Source organism: Heptranchias perlo, chromosome 3, assembly GCF_035084215.1.
Source record: "Heptranchias perlo isolate sHepPer1 chromosome 3, sHepPer1.hap1, whole genome shotgun sequence".
Taxonomy (NCBI): domain Eukaryota; kingdom Metazoa; phylum Chordata; class Chondrichthyes; order Hexanchiformes; family Hexanchidae; genus Heptranchias; species Heptranchias perlo.
This window is the reverse complement of record NC_090327.1, coordinates 65028787-65045687: the sequence shown is the minus strand read 5'-3', so window position 1 is coordinate 65045687 and position 16901 is coordinate 65028787. Positions and strand designations below refer to the sequence as shown.

At 39.9% G+C, this 16901-nt stretch overlaps 1 protein-coding gene across 2 annotated transcripts in view; it reads left to right on the top strand.

The window, feature by feature from the left end:
- Positions 1–11160, top strand: part of atp6v1h (ATPase H+ transporting V1 subunit H) — a 113863-nt gene extending 102703 nt beyond the window's left edge. For both annotated transcript variants that reach the window (XM_067979974.1, XM_067979980.1), the window contains exons 13-14: positions 183–296; positions 10196–11160. In XM_067979974.1, coding sequence (XP_067836075.1) covers positions 183–296; positions 10196–10256 — 175 coding nt within the window. In that variant the 3' untranslated portion in view covers positions 10257–11160. The remainder of the gene's footprint in view (positions 1–182; positions 297–10195) is intronic.
- Positions 11161–16901: the final 5741 nt, after the last annotated feature.

The window sequence follows — 16901 nt, the reverse complement described above, 5'->3', positions numbered from 1 at the left end:
GTTAATTCGTTCTTCTTTCCGATACAAAGTACAAAGTATCCTTGTCAATTTTGAGTGTGTACCTATCCCCAAACTCTTAATAGTATTGACATTCAAATAACGAGTATTTAAAACATTTATTTTCTAAAATCTTTCAAAAATAAATCATGAGTTAATATTCATGATTGTGACTTTATTTTCAGTGTAATTGAACAGCTTGGAGGCAAACAGCTTGTAATGAACCATATGCATCATGAAGATCAGCAAGTGCGCTACAATGCTCTTTTGGCAGTTCAGAAACTGATGGTGCACAACTGGTATGTACTACATATATATAGTATATGATATTAAATTTGGTACATATGTTGTGTGCTCCAACAGAAAGACCTGTGTTGACATTTCCTGCAGAAAATCCCATATTAAAGTGTCCCTTGTCTATGATGGCACTAGTAAACAATTTTACAACACCAAGTTATAGTCCAGCAATTTTATTTTAAATTCACAAGCTTTCGGAGGCTTCCTCCTTCGTCAGGTAAATGTTCAGGAGCTCCTTGAAGCCTACGCATTTATACATCACAGAACAATACATGGTGTTTACAGACTGCCCCTGCAACTGCCCGTTGCCAAGGCAATCACCGTGTTCAGACAGAGAGGTGTCACCTGCAGAACCCCCGAATACACATTCAACAAAAAAACAAACAGGGAAAAAAAAAACAGAGAGAGGCAGAAACATCCGGAAGGCAGAGAAAGGGTTCTGCAGGTGACACCTCTCTGTCTGAACACGGTGATTGCCTTGGCAACGGGCAGTTGCAGGGGCAGTCTGTAAACACCATGTATTGTTCTGTGATGTATAAATGCGTAGGCTTCAAGGAGCTCCTGAACATTTACCTGACGAAGGAGGAAGCCTCCGAAAGCTTGTGAATTTAAAATAAAATTGCTGGACTATAACTTGGTGTTGTAAAATTGTTTACAATTGTCACCCCCAGTCCATCACCGGCATCTCCACATTATGATGGCACTAGGTAGTGCTGTGATGAAAGATTCATGTCACAATCCGGGGTTCTGCAAGGTGCTCATAACTATCTTTTCCCCATAAGTCACTCAAAATCTGCCATCGTTTTCTAATTATCTTAAATTTCTGATGACCCAAATAAGGTTTTAAACAAAATATAAAATTGAAAAATATTGCTTCGCAATAATGAGAGAAAATTTATCCTTTGAATTGTCTTTTCTGACTTTTAATGCCTTCATTTAAATGAAGAGAATCACCTGCAATGGCTTCTCTTCCTGCTCCCGCACCATTACCTCTGGAGTCCCCCAAGGATCAATCCTTGGCCCCCTCCTATTTCTCATCTACATGCTGCCCCTCGACGACATCATCCGAAAACACAATGTAAGATTCCATATGTTCGTTAATGAGACTCAGCTCTAGCTCACAACCACCTCCCACGACCCCTCCACTGTCTCATTTGTCACGTTGCTAGTCCGACATCCAGTACTGGATAAGCAAAAATTTACTCCAGCTAAATATTGGAAAGACCAAAGCCATTGTCTTTGGCCCCCGCCACAAACTCTGTTCCCTAGCCACCGACTCCATCCTTCTCCCTGGCCACTGTCTGAGGCTGAACCAGACCGTTCGCAACCTTGGCATCCTATTTGACCCTGAGATGAGCTTCTGACCACATACTCGCTCCATCACCAAGAACGCCTACTTCCACCTCCATAATATTGCCTGTCTCCACCTCTGCCTCAGCTAATCTGCTGCTGAAGCCCTCATTCATGCCTTTTGTTACCTTCAGACTGGACTATTCCAATGCTGTCCTGGCCGGCCTCCCACCTTTCACCCTCCATAAACTTGAGCTGATCCAAAGCTCTGCTGCCTGTATTCTAACTCTCACTAAGTCCCGTTCTCCCATCATCCCTGTACTCGCTGACTTACATTGGCTCCCAGTCCGGCAATGCCTCAGTTTTAAAATTCTCATTCATTCAACTCCTTTTCCTTCATCTACCTATCCAATCTAACCTTGAACATTGACATAGTTTCCACCTCAATCACTGGAAGTGAATTCCACAGCCTCGGTATTTTCTTGTGTCAAGAAGTTTCTCCTGTCCTCTGTTCTAAATATCTTACAATTAATCTTGTATCTATGGCCCTTCATTCTTCACCCCTCAACTACTGGAAATAGCCTGCTTCTCTCTACCTTGCCCCAACCTTTCATAATTTTAAACACTTCTATTATATTGCCCTGTAATCTGCATTGTTCTGATGCAAAAAAAAACAATTTTATGGTCTTTGCAATCTGAGGTGCTGTCTTCAATGTCCTCTGAACCTGTACCCACGAGCCTACTTTCATTCAGGGTATGATTACTGCTGTTGATATATTTTGGTTTAAAAAAAAATTACCTCACACCTTATTGAATTACATCTGACATTTTTTAGCCTATTCCCCAATCTTGTCTTTATATCTTTGCAGCTTCCTTTGGTCTTCTAAAGAATTAATTATACCTCCTATTTTAATATCATCTGTAAATTTCAACACAGTTCTCTCTAGGTCTATTTCCAAATCATTGATGTATACAGTGAACAGAAGTGGCCCCAGAACTGATTCCTGTGAGGCACCACTGTCTACTTCCAACCACTCTGGAAGAATTGTCTTTAACTCCTATTGTTTTCTCCCTTCCAACCAATTTTTAATCCAGTTTGCTACCTTCCCTCTAATTTGATATGGAAAAAGGAGGATTGTTACTATCAGGTGTTGTTGGATTTTGCTTTTTTTCCGCTTTTGTTGCACTTTTGGTCCAGCCTTCAATATAGAAGCTTCCCATTGTGCAGCTTAGCCTACAAAAAGCAGCAAAATGGAGCTACCTTTGAAGAAATGTGCCTCCTATGAGAGTTGTGATTTGGATAATTAGAGTATGTCTAGCAGTAATATTTTTCAAGCTGAACCTACTGTAATGTCTGATGAAAGGATCAGCTGGACCTCAGTGTTAAAGCTCCCTAAGCCTGAGCAGAAAACAGGAAAAATGAAGCATTTTTCCATGCTTTGTCAACTTTTAGATTTTGGACAACTTCAAAACATAAATCTTTCCCCTTTTTTTGGCAGGATTTATAGGCTCATTAAAGAACAACCACCCTAAGGTTGTCATGAAACTACCTTACCTTGTGATCTTCCATTCTTTCTGTGATGCAGATCAGAAACTAATTTTTTGTACCAGCCTTCATTTTTTTATGCATTGATATGAACTCTACATATTAGCCAAGTCACTTAAAAGTTGATGGACACCATCTGCTTCACTCTGAAAAGCTCACTTTGTTTCTATCCCTTTAGACCATGTTATATTGAGCACCACCTAAGTCAAGTTGTGCAATACCTTATGTAGTTGATTCTAAGAATGTAAAGTATGAAATGAAAAAGGCCATTTGGTTGTTCAAGCATGCTGTTTCCACAGACCATGCACAGTCTTTTGTGTGGGGGAGAAGAGTTAGATTGTGTTTGGGAGGGGGAAAAGAGTGGGGGAAAATGCATGTGGGAGGGGTTAGGAGTAGGGAGAGTGTGCTAAGAGAGGGGAGGAATTTGTGTGTGTGTGGGGAGAGGTGCATGGAAGTGTGTGTATAGTAGGGAGGAGATTATGTGTATCAATACATTATTAAAAATCTTGCATCTGTGTACACTGTGTACAAAGCCTGATTGTTAAGGTTTTGTCACACTTTTGAATCCACTTTATCCATTATAAATTGTTACATCAACTTTTATATTGGAAACTGCTAATGTAAACTTTTCATTATGTAATTACACCCTCCTGACAATGGTGGCACTACAGCCCCTCAGATTTGTGTCACCTAGCTTCTCAGCCTGTACTGCACTGAAACTCCTAAGCTACAATTAACTCTGCTTATCAAAGTACTATAAGTTTTGCTATTTAACTATAAAGTGTAGAAAATCAAAAGTATTACATAAAAATTGTGTATCACTTTAAAATAGGGACTGGATTATTTCTGAGCCCAGTTATTGCCTGCCCTCTAAGCCCTCCTCATCTGAATACTACATTTGGTCTTAACTCTGTGTGGTAGCCACAGGAGATGGAGTAGTGAATATTATTGAAATCAGAATGTCCGTTTCCTGTTCCATTGTAAAAATCCTAGGTAAACATATTCCTATGGCCATTCTCATGTTTAAAATTATCCACACTTGCTTACTTGTAACCATTCATGATGCCATTGGATAAGAACATAAGAAATAGGAGCACGAGTAGGCCATATGGCCCCTCGAGCCTGCTCCGCCATTCAATAAGATCATGGCTGATCTTCTACCTCAACTTCACTTTCCCACCCGATCCCCATATCCCTTGATTCCCATAGAGTCCAAAAATCTATCTATCTCAATCTTGAATATACTCAACAACTGAGCATCCATAGCCCTCTGGGGTAGAGAATTCCAAAGATTCTCGACCCTCCGAGTGAAGAAATTCCTCCACATCTCAGTCCTAAATGTCCTACCCCTTATCCTGAGACTATGTCCCCTAGTTCTAGACTCTCCAGCCAGGGGAAACATCCTCTCAGCATCTACCCTGTCAAGCCCTCTTAGAATCTTATATGTTTCAATGAGATCACTTCTCATTCTTCTAAACTCCAGAGAACATAGGCCCATTCTACTCAATCTTTCCTCATAGGACAACCCTATCATCCCAGGGATCAATCTAGTGCACCTTTGTTGCACTGCCTCAATGGCAAGTATATCCTTCCTTAGGTAAGGAGACCAAAACTGTACACAGCACTCCAGGTGTGGTCTCACCAAAGCCCTGTGTGATTGCAGCAAGACTTCCTTACTGTTGTATTCCAACCCCCTTGCAATAAAGGCCAACATACTATTTGCCATCCTAATTGCTTGCTGTACCTGCATGTTAACTTTGTGTTTCGTGTACAAGGACACCCAAATCCCTCTGAACACCAACATTTAATAGTTTCTCACCATTTAAAAAATATTCTGTTTGTTCTTCCTACACGTTATACTCCATCTGGAGGTTATACTAGTAAATGTAAGGCCTAGATTGAGAATGTCTAGACATCCTTCATATTTGACCTTTGGAAAATCACCTCCAAACTGCTGAATTATCAAATTTAGTTTCTGTGAGGAGATTTTCTCTTAAACGTGTTGTAACTGTTTCAGGCCAGATTTTGCTGAAAAAAATAAATGCGTCTGAACGACGCACGCCATTATTAATGCGCAAATCAGTCAGCAACTTGTAGTGAGGAAGAGATACCCAGTGAATTGAGAATCGCCACAAGTTTCTGGCCAATTTATACCACTCTGCCATTAGCTTTGCGAAAACGGCATCTCATGCTTATCCTCCCCGTGATTTTCATGAAGTTGCTGCATTTGCACGTTAATTGCCCATTGAACTCACCACATAGTTAAGTCTAGTAATTAACAGCGCAAGTACTCTTAACGATGTGATAATTGTTAATGACTGCCAATCAATCTCTCTTTCTCAGAGTAAGCAATTAAAAATGTGGTGCCTTATTCCTTCATGTTGTGAATTGTTTTAGGAGATTTTAAGGATGTCAAAATTTTATTTGTAACTTTTTTCTTAGTTTTCCTTTGTCTTGTTTTGTGTCTCACAATCTAATCTTTCTTTCCCTCTCTTTATTTCTCTTTCTATACCTGATTCAACATTGAATTACCCCACTCTAATTCACCCTCCTTCTCAGACCTTCCTCTGTTTATTTCTCAATCCTTAAATCACATTGGTTAAGGAGATACACTGTTTGTCTTGTTGTTCACCAGGGTCCCAGATGCCCCGTTGCCCTCGCTGCGCCATTATCAGCTCGCACTTTCAGCAATTTTTGTGGGCAAAAAATTTTAAAACCTAAACGTGCAAGTCTATCTAACAGGGCCTGCCACGCAACGCCCCGCTGTACCAAAATCTGGCCCATCACGTTTAAAATAAAGTCTTAAAAGGTTGCTTTCTGTGTATTTTGAATCTTAGCACGTCAGCCTCAAATGATTGTTATACGTGGAAGTGAATCAAATTGTACATTTTAACAGAAAAAGATGAAAATGTTCAATTATTCATTTCAAAGAGTAAATGTCCAATATTTCTTGAGAGTAATCAGGCTGAACATGTTTTAATATCTGATAATGTCACAGGAATTCTCTTTTTGATTTGCAATTATAATTTAGAAAATTCTTCAAAATAACACCACAAAATAAGTCAACCATGATGTTTGGAGTTTTCATTAAGCAGAACATTTTTAGAAACAATTAACTCTTTACACAGTTATTGTGCATCATTATTATGCTTCATAACTTGACGTAGAGATGAACAAAGGGTCTGTCACAGTTTTCTTTTGCAAAAATGAATCTGTACTGGAACTAGAATTTATTATGGAGTTGCCTTATCCAAGAGCTACTTTGTTTTGCATGGCAGTGGAAGCAGTTTTTTTTGGTAAATATTTTAAACTTATTTCTATTTATAATTGCTTGTTTGCTGTTTGAACCATGTAGTTATCATTTCATTGTCATTTGTTGTTTGTTATTTTATATCTTGCTAGGATTCTGCAGTTTAAAGATAATTAAACACCATTACTGTGTTTATTTTTATATCTGTATATGAGTGTGTGTAATTATTTACCCTCCTCCTTCCCACCCTGTTGTAACTTCACATTTGGCCTCCATCATCAGTCCTCCCTTAGCCGTGGTTCAGTTGTCTCCTACACTATAACCCCACTTGATCTCTGAAGACTGCACTTGACTCCCCATAAGCAACACCAAAGAAAAGAAACTAACATTTTTAAAACTTCAGTAATTTATAAAGTACTGTGTATTCTATGAACAGTAAGTGGGTTTACTTTCAAAAACATGTTATATATGCTACTTTTGGTTTTCTACAGTAAATTGTTTCCAGTGATGTAACAGAATAGTGACTGAAGTATTTTACTAATTGAATGCAACAATATTTAGATGACAGTATTGTAAATGTTCTCTGCATGGCTAAAGCATAATAGTTCAATTATTACCACTGAACTAGGATAATGAGAACGTCTAGTGTTCCTTTTCAGTTGCATGGTGACATTTCAGTTGATGAAAAAAGTTACAGAAACTTACTGTGGTGAATTAACTGTTTAATTCAATATCCATATTTTATTGCTTGCTATATTGAATGCCTAATTGATAGTCAATTTGCATCAGGCAGCATTACTGTAGAAAGCTGTGTTTTATTTACTGTACATTAGATTCCATTCGCCTCGCCCCCCCCCCCCAAAAAAAAATACACAATTGGCAGCATGAACAATATTTCCCATGGGTAGGTTTAGGGTAATTGAATTACTTGGTATAATTGTACCCCTTCCACTAGAGTTACATTACATACTATGGGAAAAGTACAAATACATTTGGCATCCTTCATTTGCAACTAAAATATATGTTAATAACTATTTCATCCGCTTACCAGTCTTTCCCCATTGTCAGTTATCCTCCTAATTACCCAATGGGGGAGTGAAAAAACAATATCCCTTTAAGAACTTTGCATAGTGTAATCTCATGAACTACACTATTTTCCCTAAATTATACATAATAAGAGCTGTGACTGCTGAATAATCTCCGTTGTTCTTCATTATTCATAGCATGTTTTGCTGTTGCTTTTCTAATAGGAAAATATCTTTTTTCTCTGCCTGAATCAATTGCTAATTCTAAATTGCAGCCATAACTTTGTTCTTGCATTATCTCACCAAGATAGTTAAAGAAATCTTGGAAGCTTTTTTCTTCACACCAAAACTTATTGGCCTGGAAATTCCTCAGGCAGTTAGGCTGGATTCAAGTCCGCTGCTGACCCTGCCAGAGTTTGCTGAGTAAAGGGAGAGGAAAAGAGAGCTTTTGGCAATTTGGAGGTACTTCTACAATACTCAATGCCAAAAGGGCCATAAACTTTGGGCGAAACTTGATGGGACATGGGTGCTAGGTCTTCCCACACTTCCACCCCTGGAAAGGTAAGGATGCAACCCTCTTGTCATAAATTTTTATTTAAGTTTCTGACCCTGATATTTGGGGGCCAGGTACTGGTCTGACCCTGGACTCTCAAGTGGGCTGCACTTCTGCCAGGTGCCAGGGGAGGTATGTCTGGTGAAACCAGATGCATCTCTGGTGATGTAGTGCTGGGTCCTGACTGAGATCCTCATGAGTGGGAGTTCCCTGTTTCTTATGTCGATGGCCTTGTAGGGGCAGACAGAGGCTCTGCCCTCTCAAGGCCATCCCACAAACTAGGCCCCACATCCAGTTATTTCTTGAATGATTCTATGATTTTCATCTCCATTTGACCATTTTGCATTGAGTTTCTGAACCCAACACTGCACTCTGGGGCACCCCACTCAGTACTTCTGCTCACCCCAATATAACTCTTCTAATAGGTACTTGGTTTTTACCCTTAAACCTTTTTTTTAATCCATTCTAAGCTTTACACTGACTCCCCACAGCTTTTGGGTTTAACCAATAGCCTTTCATGTGGAACTTTGTCAAATGCCTTTTGGAAGTCTAAGCACACTATATCATGGGGCTTTCCACAGTCCAAGCAAATTATCACTTCCTCAAATGTGTCAATAAGGTTCTTCAGGCAACATCTTTGTCTTCTGAATCAATTTTGACTGCTGTTTACTAGATTATTACTGTATAGATAATCAAGTTTACTTCAGGTCAATTCCATAATTTTGCACAGAATGGAAGTAAGACTAATGGGTCTATAATTGCCTGTGTCTGTTTTGTCACTGGTTTTATTTGCTAAATTATTAATCAAGTGTGGCTCTTGCATTCTGTAATACTGCTCTGCTCTTTGGTGTTCAGTTTCTTTGTTAGTAGCGCATTTCTCTGCGTCAAAGTTATGGGTTCAAACCTCAGCCTCCGACTTGAGCATGTAATCTAAGCTGACTATCCAGTGCAGTACTGAAAAGTGCCATCTTTCACGTGATGTTGAATTGAGGACCTGTTCTCCCATTCTAGCGGTTCAGGTGAACAGAAAAGATCCTGTGATGCTATTCAAAAGAGTTCTCCTGGTCCCCCTGACCAAAATAACATGAAACAGATTAACTGATCATTCATTTCATTGCTGTTTGTAGGATCTTGTGTAAAATAGCTGTTACATTTGCTTACATAGTCACACCACCCCAGAGTACAGCATTGTATGTGAACAACAACAACTTGCATTTATGCAGCACCTTTAATGTGTCAAAACATATTGACCTAGATATTAACCCCCCCCCCCCACCACCACCACAACGGGCGGTGGGGGGTGGTGTTTAAACATTTGAAATGCGATGCAAACCCGACATCTACAGGCCTGCCGCCATTTTTTTGGTGGCAGGTAGCGAGACTTGCGAGTGCCCTGTCTTGGAGACTGCAGTTGGGAGCCTGATTTAAATATAACTGCTGCCGGCCGGGATTCCCAAGGCTCTGGAAACCCAGCAACGAAATGGAGGCAGGAGCTGCCAGCTCTGGAAGGTAAGTTCTTTTTATAGCACTCCTTATGGGTCAGGAGGAGCAGGTGTGCTCCCCCTGGCCCCTCAAGGAAGCATTTGGCCTCCCTTCTGCCGATTGCAGCCTTTCACTATCGTAGCCGACGCCCCCACCCCCACCAAAGCCCCGTTTCCTGCCCAGCTGGATCAGTTTCCAGCTGGGCAGGAAACGGATCCAAAAAATGATAGAGGTCCTGCCGTTAAATTTGGCACTCCCTCGCACCCTCCCTGTAAATATCGGGGCCGTCAAGGCATTTCACCGAGTTGTAGTAAGGGAAATGGTAGACCGAGTGAATCGCTTTGAGAAATTTCTGAAAGTTGTGATACAGCAATATAACAATATTGTGAACATGATTATAAAGTAGGTTTTTATACCATTTCCAAATTAAATCAATTTTAACCACAATCTTGATATGTGATCTCTGTTGAACTGTTCGATACTGCTATATAATGGATCACTATGTTAAACCTAGCACTGACCTGAACTGAATGTAATTCCACTATCTATCCATCAAAGAATCTATGATATGCACTGAAATTTACTATTGAAAGTGTAAATAGAATATATATGTGTAATTATATTTTGTTTTCTGTTGCACACTTTTACCATGAAATGTGTAATACATTTTTATATGCAATAGAAAAGGGTGTTGCATTATAAAAGACGGTGTTCTTTAAAAACAAACATGGTAATCCCTATCCCATTATTTTCAGGGAGTACCTTGGGAAACAGCTTCAGTCAGAACAACCACCAACTGTCACCACCAGAAGCTGAATTGTCATACTGCTATTGCAGTCTGTGCTAAATTGCATTGGCTGGTCATTCCTAGGGTATAAAGAAGTGGTGTTTCTGAATATATTGAACTAAGCATGTAATATTTTGATGATTAATGGTGTTTTTTCATATGTCCACATGCTGCATTTCTTTATGGTGTGTATTTAGCAACATGGAAAATAAATCCTGATTAAATAAAGCTTAATGTATTTGGCATAAAAGTATTTGCTTAATGAGTAACCTGAAAGATCCATTGTTTGAAATAGTTGTACATTATTTGCATCTTAGTCAAGTATGATTTCACAGTAATGTTTCCAATAAAAAAATGATCTGAGCATACTGTAAAATAGTTATTTGCTGTGTATCATGTTTTGTACTGCCTGTATCTTCTCGACGATTAACACAGATGTCAATATAGTGATGAATTATTAATGAAACAACTTCCTCTGTGGACCTGAAATCATTAGATTGACAACATTTAACCTTACGGTGTTATGTCAGAATCAATTCTTGAAGCACGACAGAACATTATAAATTGGTTCAATGTTGCTTGTGGTGGAGGCACTGATTCATGATTTTTAAAACAAAAGCCTTATACCACTATTGGAGCCATCAAGTAAATTATATTTGGCAATTAAACTGGAACATCAAATTCCTTTACAACTGAATATACAATTGAATGTGATGGAAATTGTTCAGTATGTAATTTTGCAATGAAACCACTTGGGAGAAGAAAAATTAATAGCTGGGGAAATGTAGCATACTTATTGCATGCATTAAATTGTTGAAGATCACATCATGTAACATTCAGGAACTGCATAGTGTCATTATAGTTGCAAGTTGATTTACCACAATATTGATAATTGCATAGCGAGATATAGAAATAATAAAATATGTTGCTGTATTGTTTTGTATCTCCTCCTGTCTACAGAATGGTCCACTGTGGAGTTCATTTCCCATTGATTGTTTTGGTGTCTTGGCTTCTGGGGATCACTGGAACATGTGAGTTCCTGCTGCTGCACTTTGTTCTGTATCAGTCCAAAAAGCTAGCCCCAAATACCACCTCTGCCTCTAAAACTTTTGTTCAGATGGTATTGTTGGCTGAAAATCAATCTCTTTAACTCAGAATTTTGAATTTTGTGTTTATCACCTACTGAACCAGGAACAAGTATGCATCACTGGGATTAAATTTGAGGAATCTGTCTTAGCAATTGCCTCCAGCTACATCCTACTAATAGGTTATTGAATGTATTTTTTTAAAAAGGCATCCCTGCCATCCAGAGTTACTGTGGTGTGAAATATGTCGGAGGATGTATTTCCATTATTTGCATCTGTTTATGATACACTCACCCATATATTGGACACCCCTGGACCCTAGCTACAGAAAATCAGCGGCACTGAAAAATGGGCAGAGACATGGTGTGGTGAGGTAGTTTTAATTATTTTCCCAATGTAGACAATACTTCATAAAATAAATCAGTGAAAGCCATTCTCATCTTGATCTTGACTACGGATGGAGCAGATGACATTTTTCTGCAATGAGTAGAGATTTCAGCTGGGTTAGGGAAGAACAGAATATTAGTACACTTTTGTAGGATCTATTAAGACTCTTGAGGTAACTGGTGCCAAGTCAAATTCTCTTTCGTTTTTAAAGAAATTCTAAGCACTCTTACAGGTTATTCACTTTAAATAAAAATATGGAGTACTAAATTTCCACCTTGGGTCCTAACAAAAGACCCTATCCAGGTCAGCTTCCAACTCTTCCTGGTGAAACCTCATTATTCATGCCTACTAAATAACCCTTTTTAATGAAGTGCATCATTGTCCCCTTATCATTTTCATCAGCTTTTTCTTTGGCTAGAAATTGGTTATTTCCAAACAACAAAAACATTGCAATATTTTGAACAAATCTAAGATTGTGACCCTGAAATGAACAAACCTTTGTTACGGGTAAACAATTTGACTAAATTTGCTTGGATTTCTAGTTCATGAGAGTATTTATCCCAAGTAATTTGTTTATTTCTGTCTCGTCATATGTTTGCTGTAGCTAACCTACTTTTCTGAGGCACAGCATTGTTCTAAAGCTGGTATCTGTACTGATTTACGGAACAAAATGGTAATACTCTATTATACTTGTTTGCATTGGAGAAAAGATTTTCTTTTTGGTGGGGGGTTGGTGGTAGTAGGGTGTGAAGGAAAAGTCTTTAACATGCAGCAAAATATAAATATAGATGTTAGCAGGCTATTTAATTTGGACTGAGCATAGAAACTTAGGAAACAGGAGTAGGCCATTTGGCCCTTTGAGCCTGCTCCGCCATTCAATATGATCATGGCTGATCCACTATCTTAGGCAGGGGAAACATCCTCCCTGCATCCAGTCTGTCTAGCCCTGTCAGAATTTTATGTTTCAATGAGATCCCCTCTCATTCTTGTAAACTCGAGTGAATACAGGCCGAGTCGACCCAATCTCTCCTCATACGACAGTTCTGCCATCCCAGGGATCAGTCTGGTGAACCTTTGCTGCACTCCCTCTATGGCAAGTATATCCTTAGGTAATGAGACCAAAACTGCACACAATACTCCAGATGTGGTCTCACCAAGGCCCTGTATAACTGCAGTAAGATATCCTTGCTCCTATACTCAAATCCTCTTGCAATGAAGGCCAACATACCATTTGCTGCACCTGCATATTTGCTTTCAATGATTGGTGTACAAGGACACCCGGGTCCCTTTGTACGTCAACATTCCCCAATCTATCACCATTTAAATAATACTCTGCCTTTCTGTTTTTCCTTCTGAGACGGATAACTTCACATTTATCCACATTATACTGCATCTGCCATGTATTTGCCCACGCACTCACCTTGTCTAAATCGCCTTGAAACCTCTTTGCATCCTCCTCACAACTCACGATCCCACCTAGTTTTGCGTCGTCAGCAAACTTGGAAATATTACATTTGGTTCCCTCATCCAAATCATTGATATATGTTGTGAATAGCTGGGGCCCAAACACTCATCCCTGCGCTACCCCACTAGTCACTGCCTGCCACCCAGAAAAAGACCCATTTATTCCTACTCTCTGATTCCTGTCTGTTAATCAATTTTCAATCCATGCTAGTATATTACCACCAATCCCATGTGCTTTAATTTTGCACACTAAACTCTTACATGGAACATTCCCCAATCTATCACCATTTAAATAATACTCTGCCTTTCTGTTTTTCCTTCTGAGACGGATAACTTCACATTTATCCACATTATACTGCATCTGCCATGTATTTGCCCACGCACTCACCTTGTCTAAATCGCCTTGAAACCTCTTGCATCCTCCTCACAACTCACGATCCCACCTAGTTTTGCGTCGTCAGCAAACTTGGAAATATTACATTTGGTTCCCTCATCCAAATCATTGATATATGTTGTGAATAGCTGGGGCCCAAACACTCATCCCTGTGCTACCCCACTAGTCACTGCCTGCCACCCAGAAAAAGACCCATTTATTCCTACTCTCTGATTCCTGTCTGTTAATCAATTTTCAATCCATGCTAGTATATTACCACCAATCCCATGTGCTTTGATTTTGCACACTAAACTCTTACATGGGACTTTATCAAAGGCCTTCTGAAAATCCAAATAAACCACATCCACTGGTTCTCCCTTATCTATTCTACCAGTTACACCCTCAAAAAAAAACTCCAGTAGGTTTGTCAAACATGATTTCCCTTTCATAAATCCATGTTGACTATGTCTAATCCTGTTGATATTTTCTAAATGTCCTGTTATCACATCCTTTATAATAGACTCTAGCATTTTCCCTACTACTGATGTTCAGCTAACTGGTCTGTAGTTCCCTGTTTTCTCTCCTTTTTTAAATAGTGGGGTTACATTTGCCACCCTCCAATCTGCAGGAACTGTTCCATAATCTATAGAATTTTGGAAGATGACAACGAATGCATCCACTATTTCCATGGCTACCACTTTTAGTACTTTGGGGTGCAGATTATCAGGCCCTGGGGATTTGTCAGCTTTCAGTCCCATTAATTTCTCCAGCACTTTTTTTACTAATACTAATTTCCTTTAATTCCTCCTTCTCACTAGTCCCTTTGTTCCCTAGCATTTCTGGGAAGTTATTTGTGTCATCTTCCATGACGACAGAACCAAAGTATTTGTTTAATTGTTCTGCCATTTCCCTGTTCCCCATTATAAATTCTCCCATTTCTGACTGTAAGGGACCTATATTTACATATACATAGAGTACATGTCCAAACAAATGAGACGATATAAGATTTCTTTCCCCCATGATATTAGATGTTTCATAGACTCTGAGCAAAGTATGGTGTGCCAATCTGGTTACCACACTTCAAAAACAATATACATGGACTGGAAAGAGAATTACAGAGAAAAGCAACAAGAATAATCTCTAATATAAAAGAAATAAGATATTAGGAAAGAACAGAGTCTTAAGCTTTTCAATTTAGAGAGAAGAAGGGAGCTCATTGATATATGTAATATAAAGGTTGATTTTGCAATTGCTTGTGCTGGCATAAAAGAGCACTGGGGGACTGGAATGAAGACAAGCAGACCTTAAGCATGTTTTGTGCCTAATTCCTTCTCAATTTTCTAGCTGGCAAATTTTGTAATGGTCCTCTCTGTGTACTAAGTGTCAGCTTGGTTCAGTTGGCAGCACTGCTGCCTTTGAGACAGAAGGTATGAAGAAAAACTGGCAGTACCATAGAGGTAAATGGTAAGAAATTTTATAAACACAAAAGTATAGTTAATGAAAGGGTAGGGCTTATTAAAGATGAAAATAAATCTTTCTAATGGAGGATGAAGGAATGGTAGAGATACTAAATTAATACTTTGCCTCAGTTTTCAATGAAGCGAATGGTAGTGGGCATAAAAGGATCAAGAGGAAGCAGTGCAGCTATTAGGATAACTATAGCTAAAGAGGTAGTACTGAAAAAATTGGTGGAACTCAAAGTGGAAAAGTCACTGGTCCTGATGACATGCATCATAGAATGCTGAGAGAAGTCAGCGAGGATATAGCAGAGGCTACAATCTTTCACACGTCCTTAGATAATGAAAGTTGCTGGAGGATACTTCTTGCACCCCTTCATGCATCAGTACCTTTACACTGCCAGCAACCTGTCCACATAGCTTGGTATCATTAGTAAATTTTATTTTACTAGAGGCCCTGCCTTCGAAATTGTTAATGTATCATGTGAGGCCAAGGGAACAGGACAGATCCCTGTATGCCTACACAGGATAAATTATTCAATTGTGCCTTGCACTCCACAAGGGCACATAGGAAATTCTGATGCATGCTGGAATACGAGATACAAGCACTTGGAAAATCTACCCTCCCTAGCCACTGATCCCAAGACAGAGCCTTTTCCATTTATCACCATGCCTGGTTAATATTGTCAAGCCGGTTTTCAATCCAGCTAGCTAATTTGTATTAATTCCACGAGCCTTAACTTTTAAAAGTCTTACATGTGAAAGCCATTTATAAATCCAAATAAATTATAACCATCATTTATGAAGAATACAACCCTCTAAAATGTCCTCAAAATAAATTTGTTTGAAACCTTGCACTGAATCCTGGACTCGGGGGGAAATCTGTCTTGGGATCAGTGGCTAGGGAGGGTAGATTTCCCCCCGAGTGGTGCTCAGGCAGTCAGTGGGAGGAACGATTGTTCCGGCTGCCCAATCACATGGATGGAAGGCCCAGCAAATTTTGACAGCGGGCCTTATTTGCATTTCATTGGCGGGCTGCCCAGGCATTGGGATCACTGAATGGCAATCCGCCTAATTGGGGGTGTGATTTCACCTGAGATCTGCAGTATTTGAAGGATGAATGCACGTCTTAAAGAGAGGTGTTGTCACCCCTGCGAAGAGTTTGTCCTGCGGGGGAGCGCGCTGCCTCCATCCACCCCCTCACTCATAGAGGAGGACGCTATGCAGACTTTGAAGTATTGGAGATGGCGAGGTTGGTTCAAGCCCACAGCAGTCTGTCCGTCTTTATTACTGTGATCTCTCTTTTCTCTCACTATCCTGCATGTAGACTGTGTGGCACATTGGTGCTGTCTAGTACTGACAGTCATCCATTGCTTTGTTAACTGCTACCTCCATAGTAATCCTTGTCCCTTCTCCCCTTCTCTAGGTTTTTTTCATCCTTCAGAAAATGAAGCAAAAGCCTTGGAGGGTGAACCCTCCTGAAGAAGCACTGTCACCCGCTCTATCTCTTCCAAGCACCGGCTCAGAGATTGGCACCCCAGTTAGGATAGATAGTGAGGTAGAAGGGGATGCAAAAGGGGATTTGCACAGCACTTGTGAACACGAGGCAGTGGAAAGGGAAGCTGAGGACATGGCATGCCGGAGGGGTGTTAGCTTTGCTATAGAGGATCGAGATGCAGACCTCAGAGGCCCAGCTTACAAAAGCAGACTCCTTGACATGCACCAACAGTTGTTGGGTGTATTGACTGCCTGCCTAAAAGTCACCGCAACATGCCTGAGACTATAGAGGAGTTCATTCCAGCATGTCCGGCATTCTGGCCAGTGGAACCAGCAGTCAACCATGGAGCATGTGGTCACCTCTGAAGATCCTGCAGCAAGGACCTCTGCACAGGAGTCTGTGTCCATAAA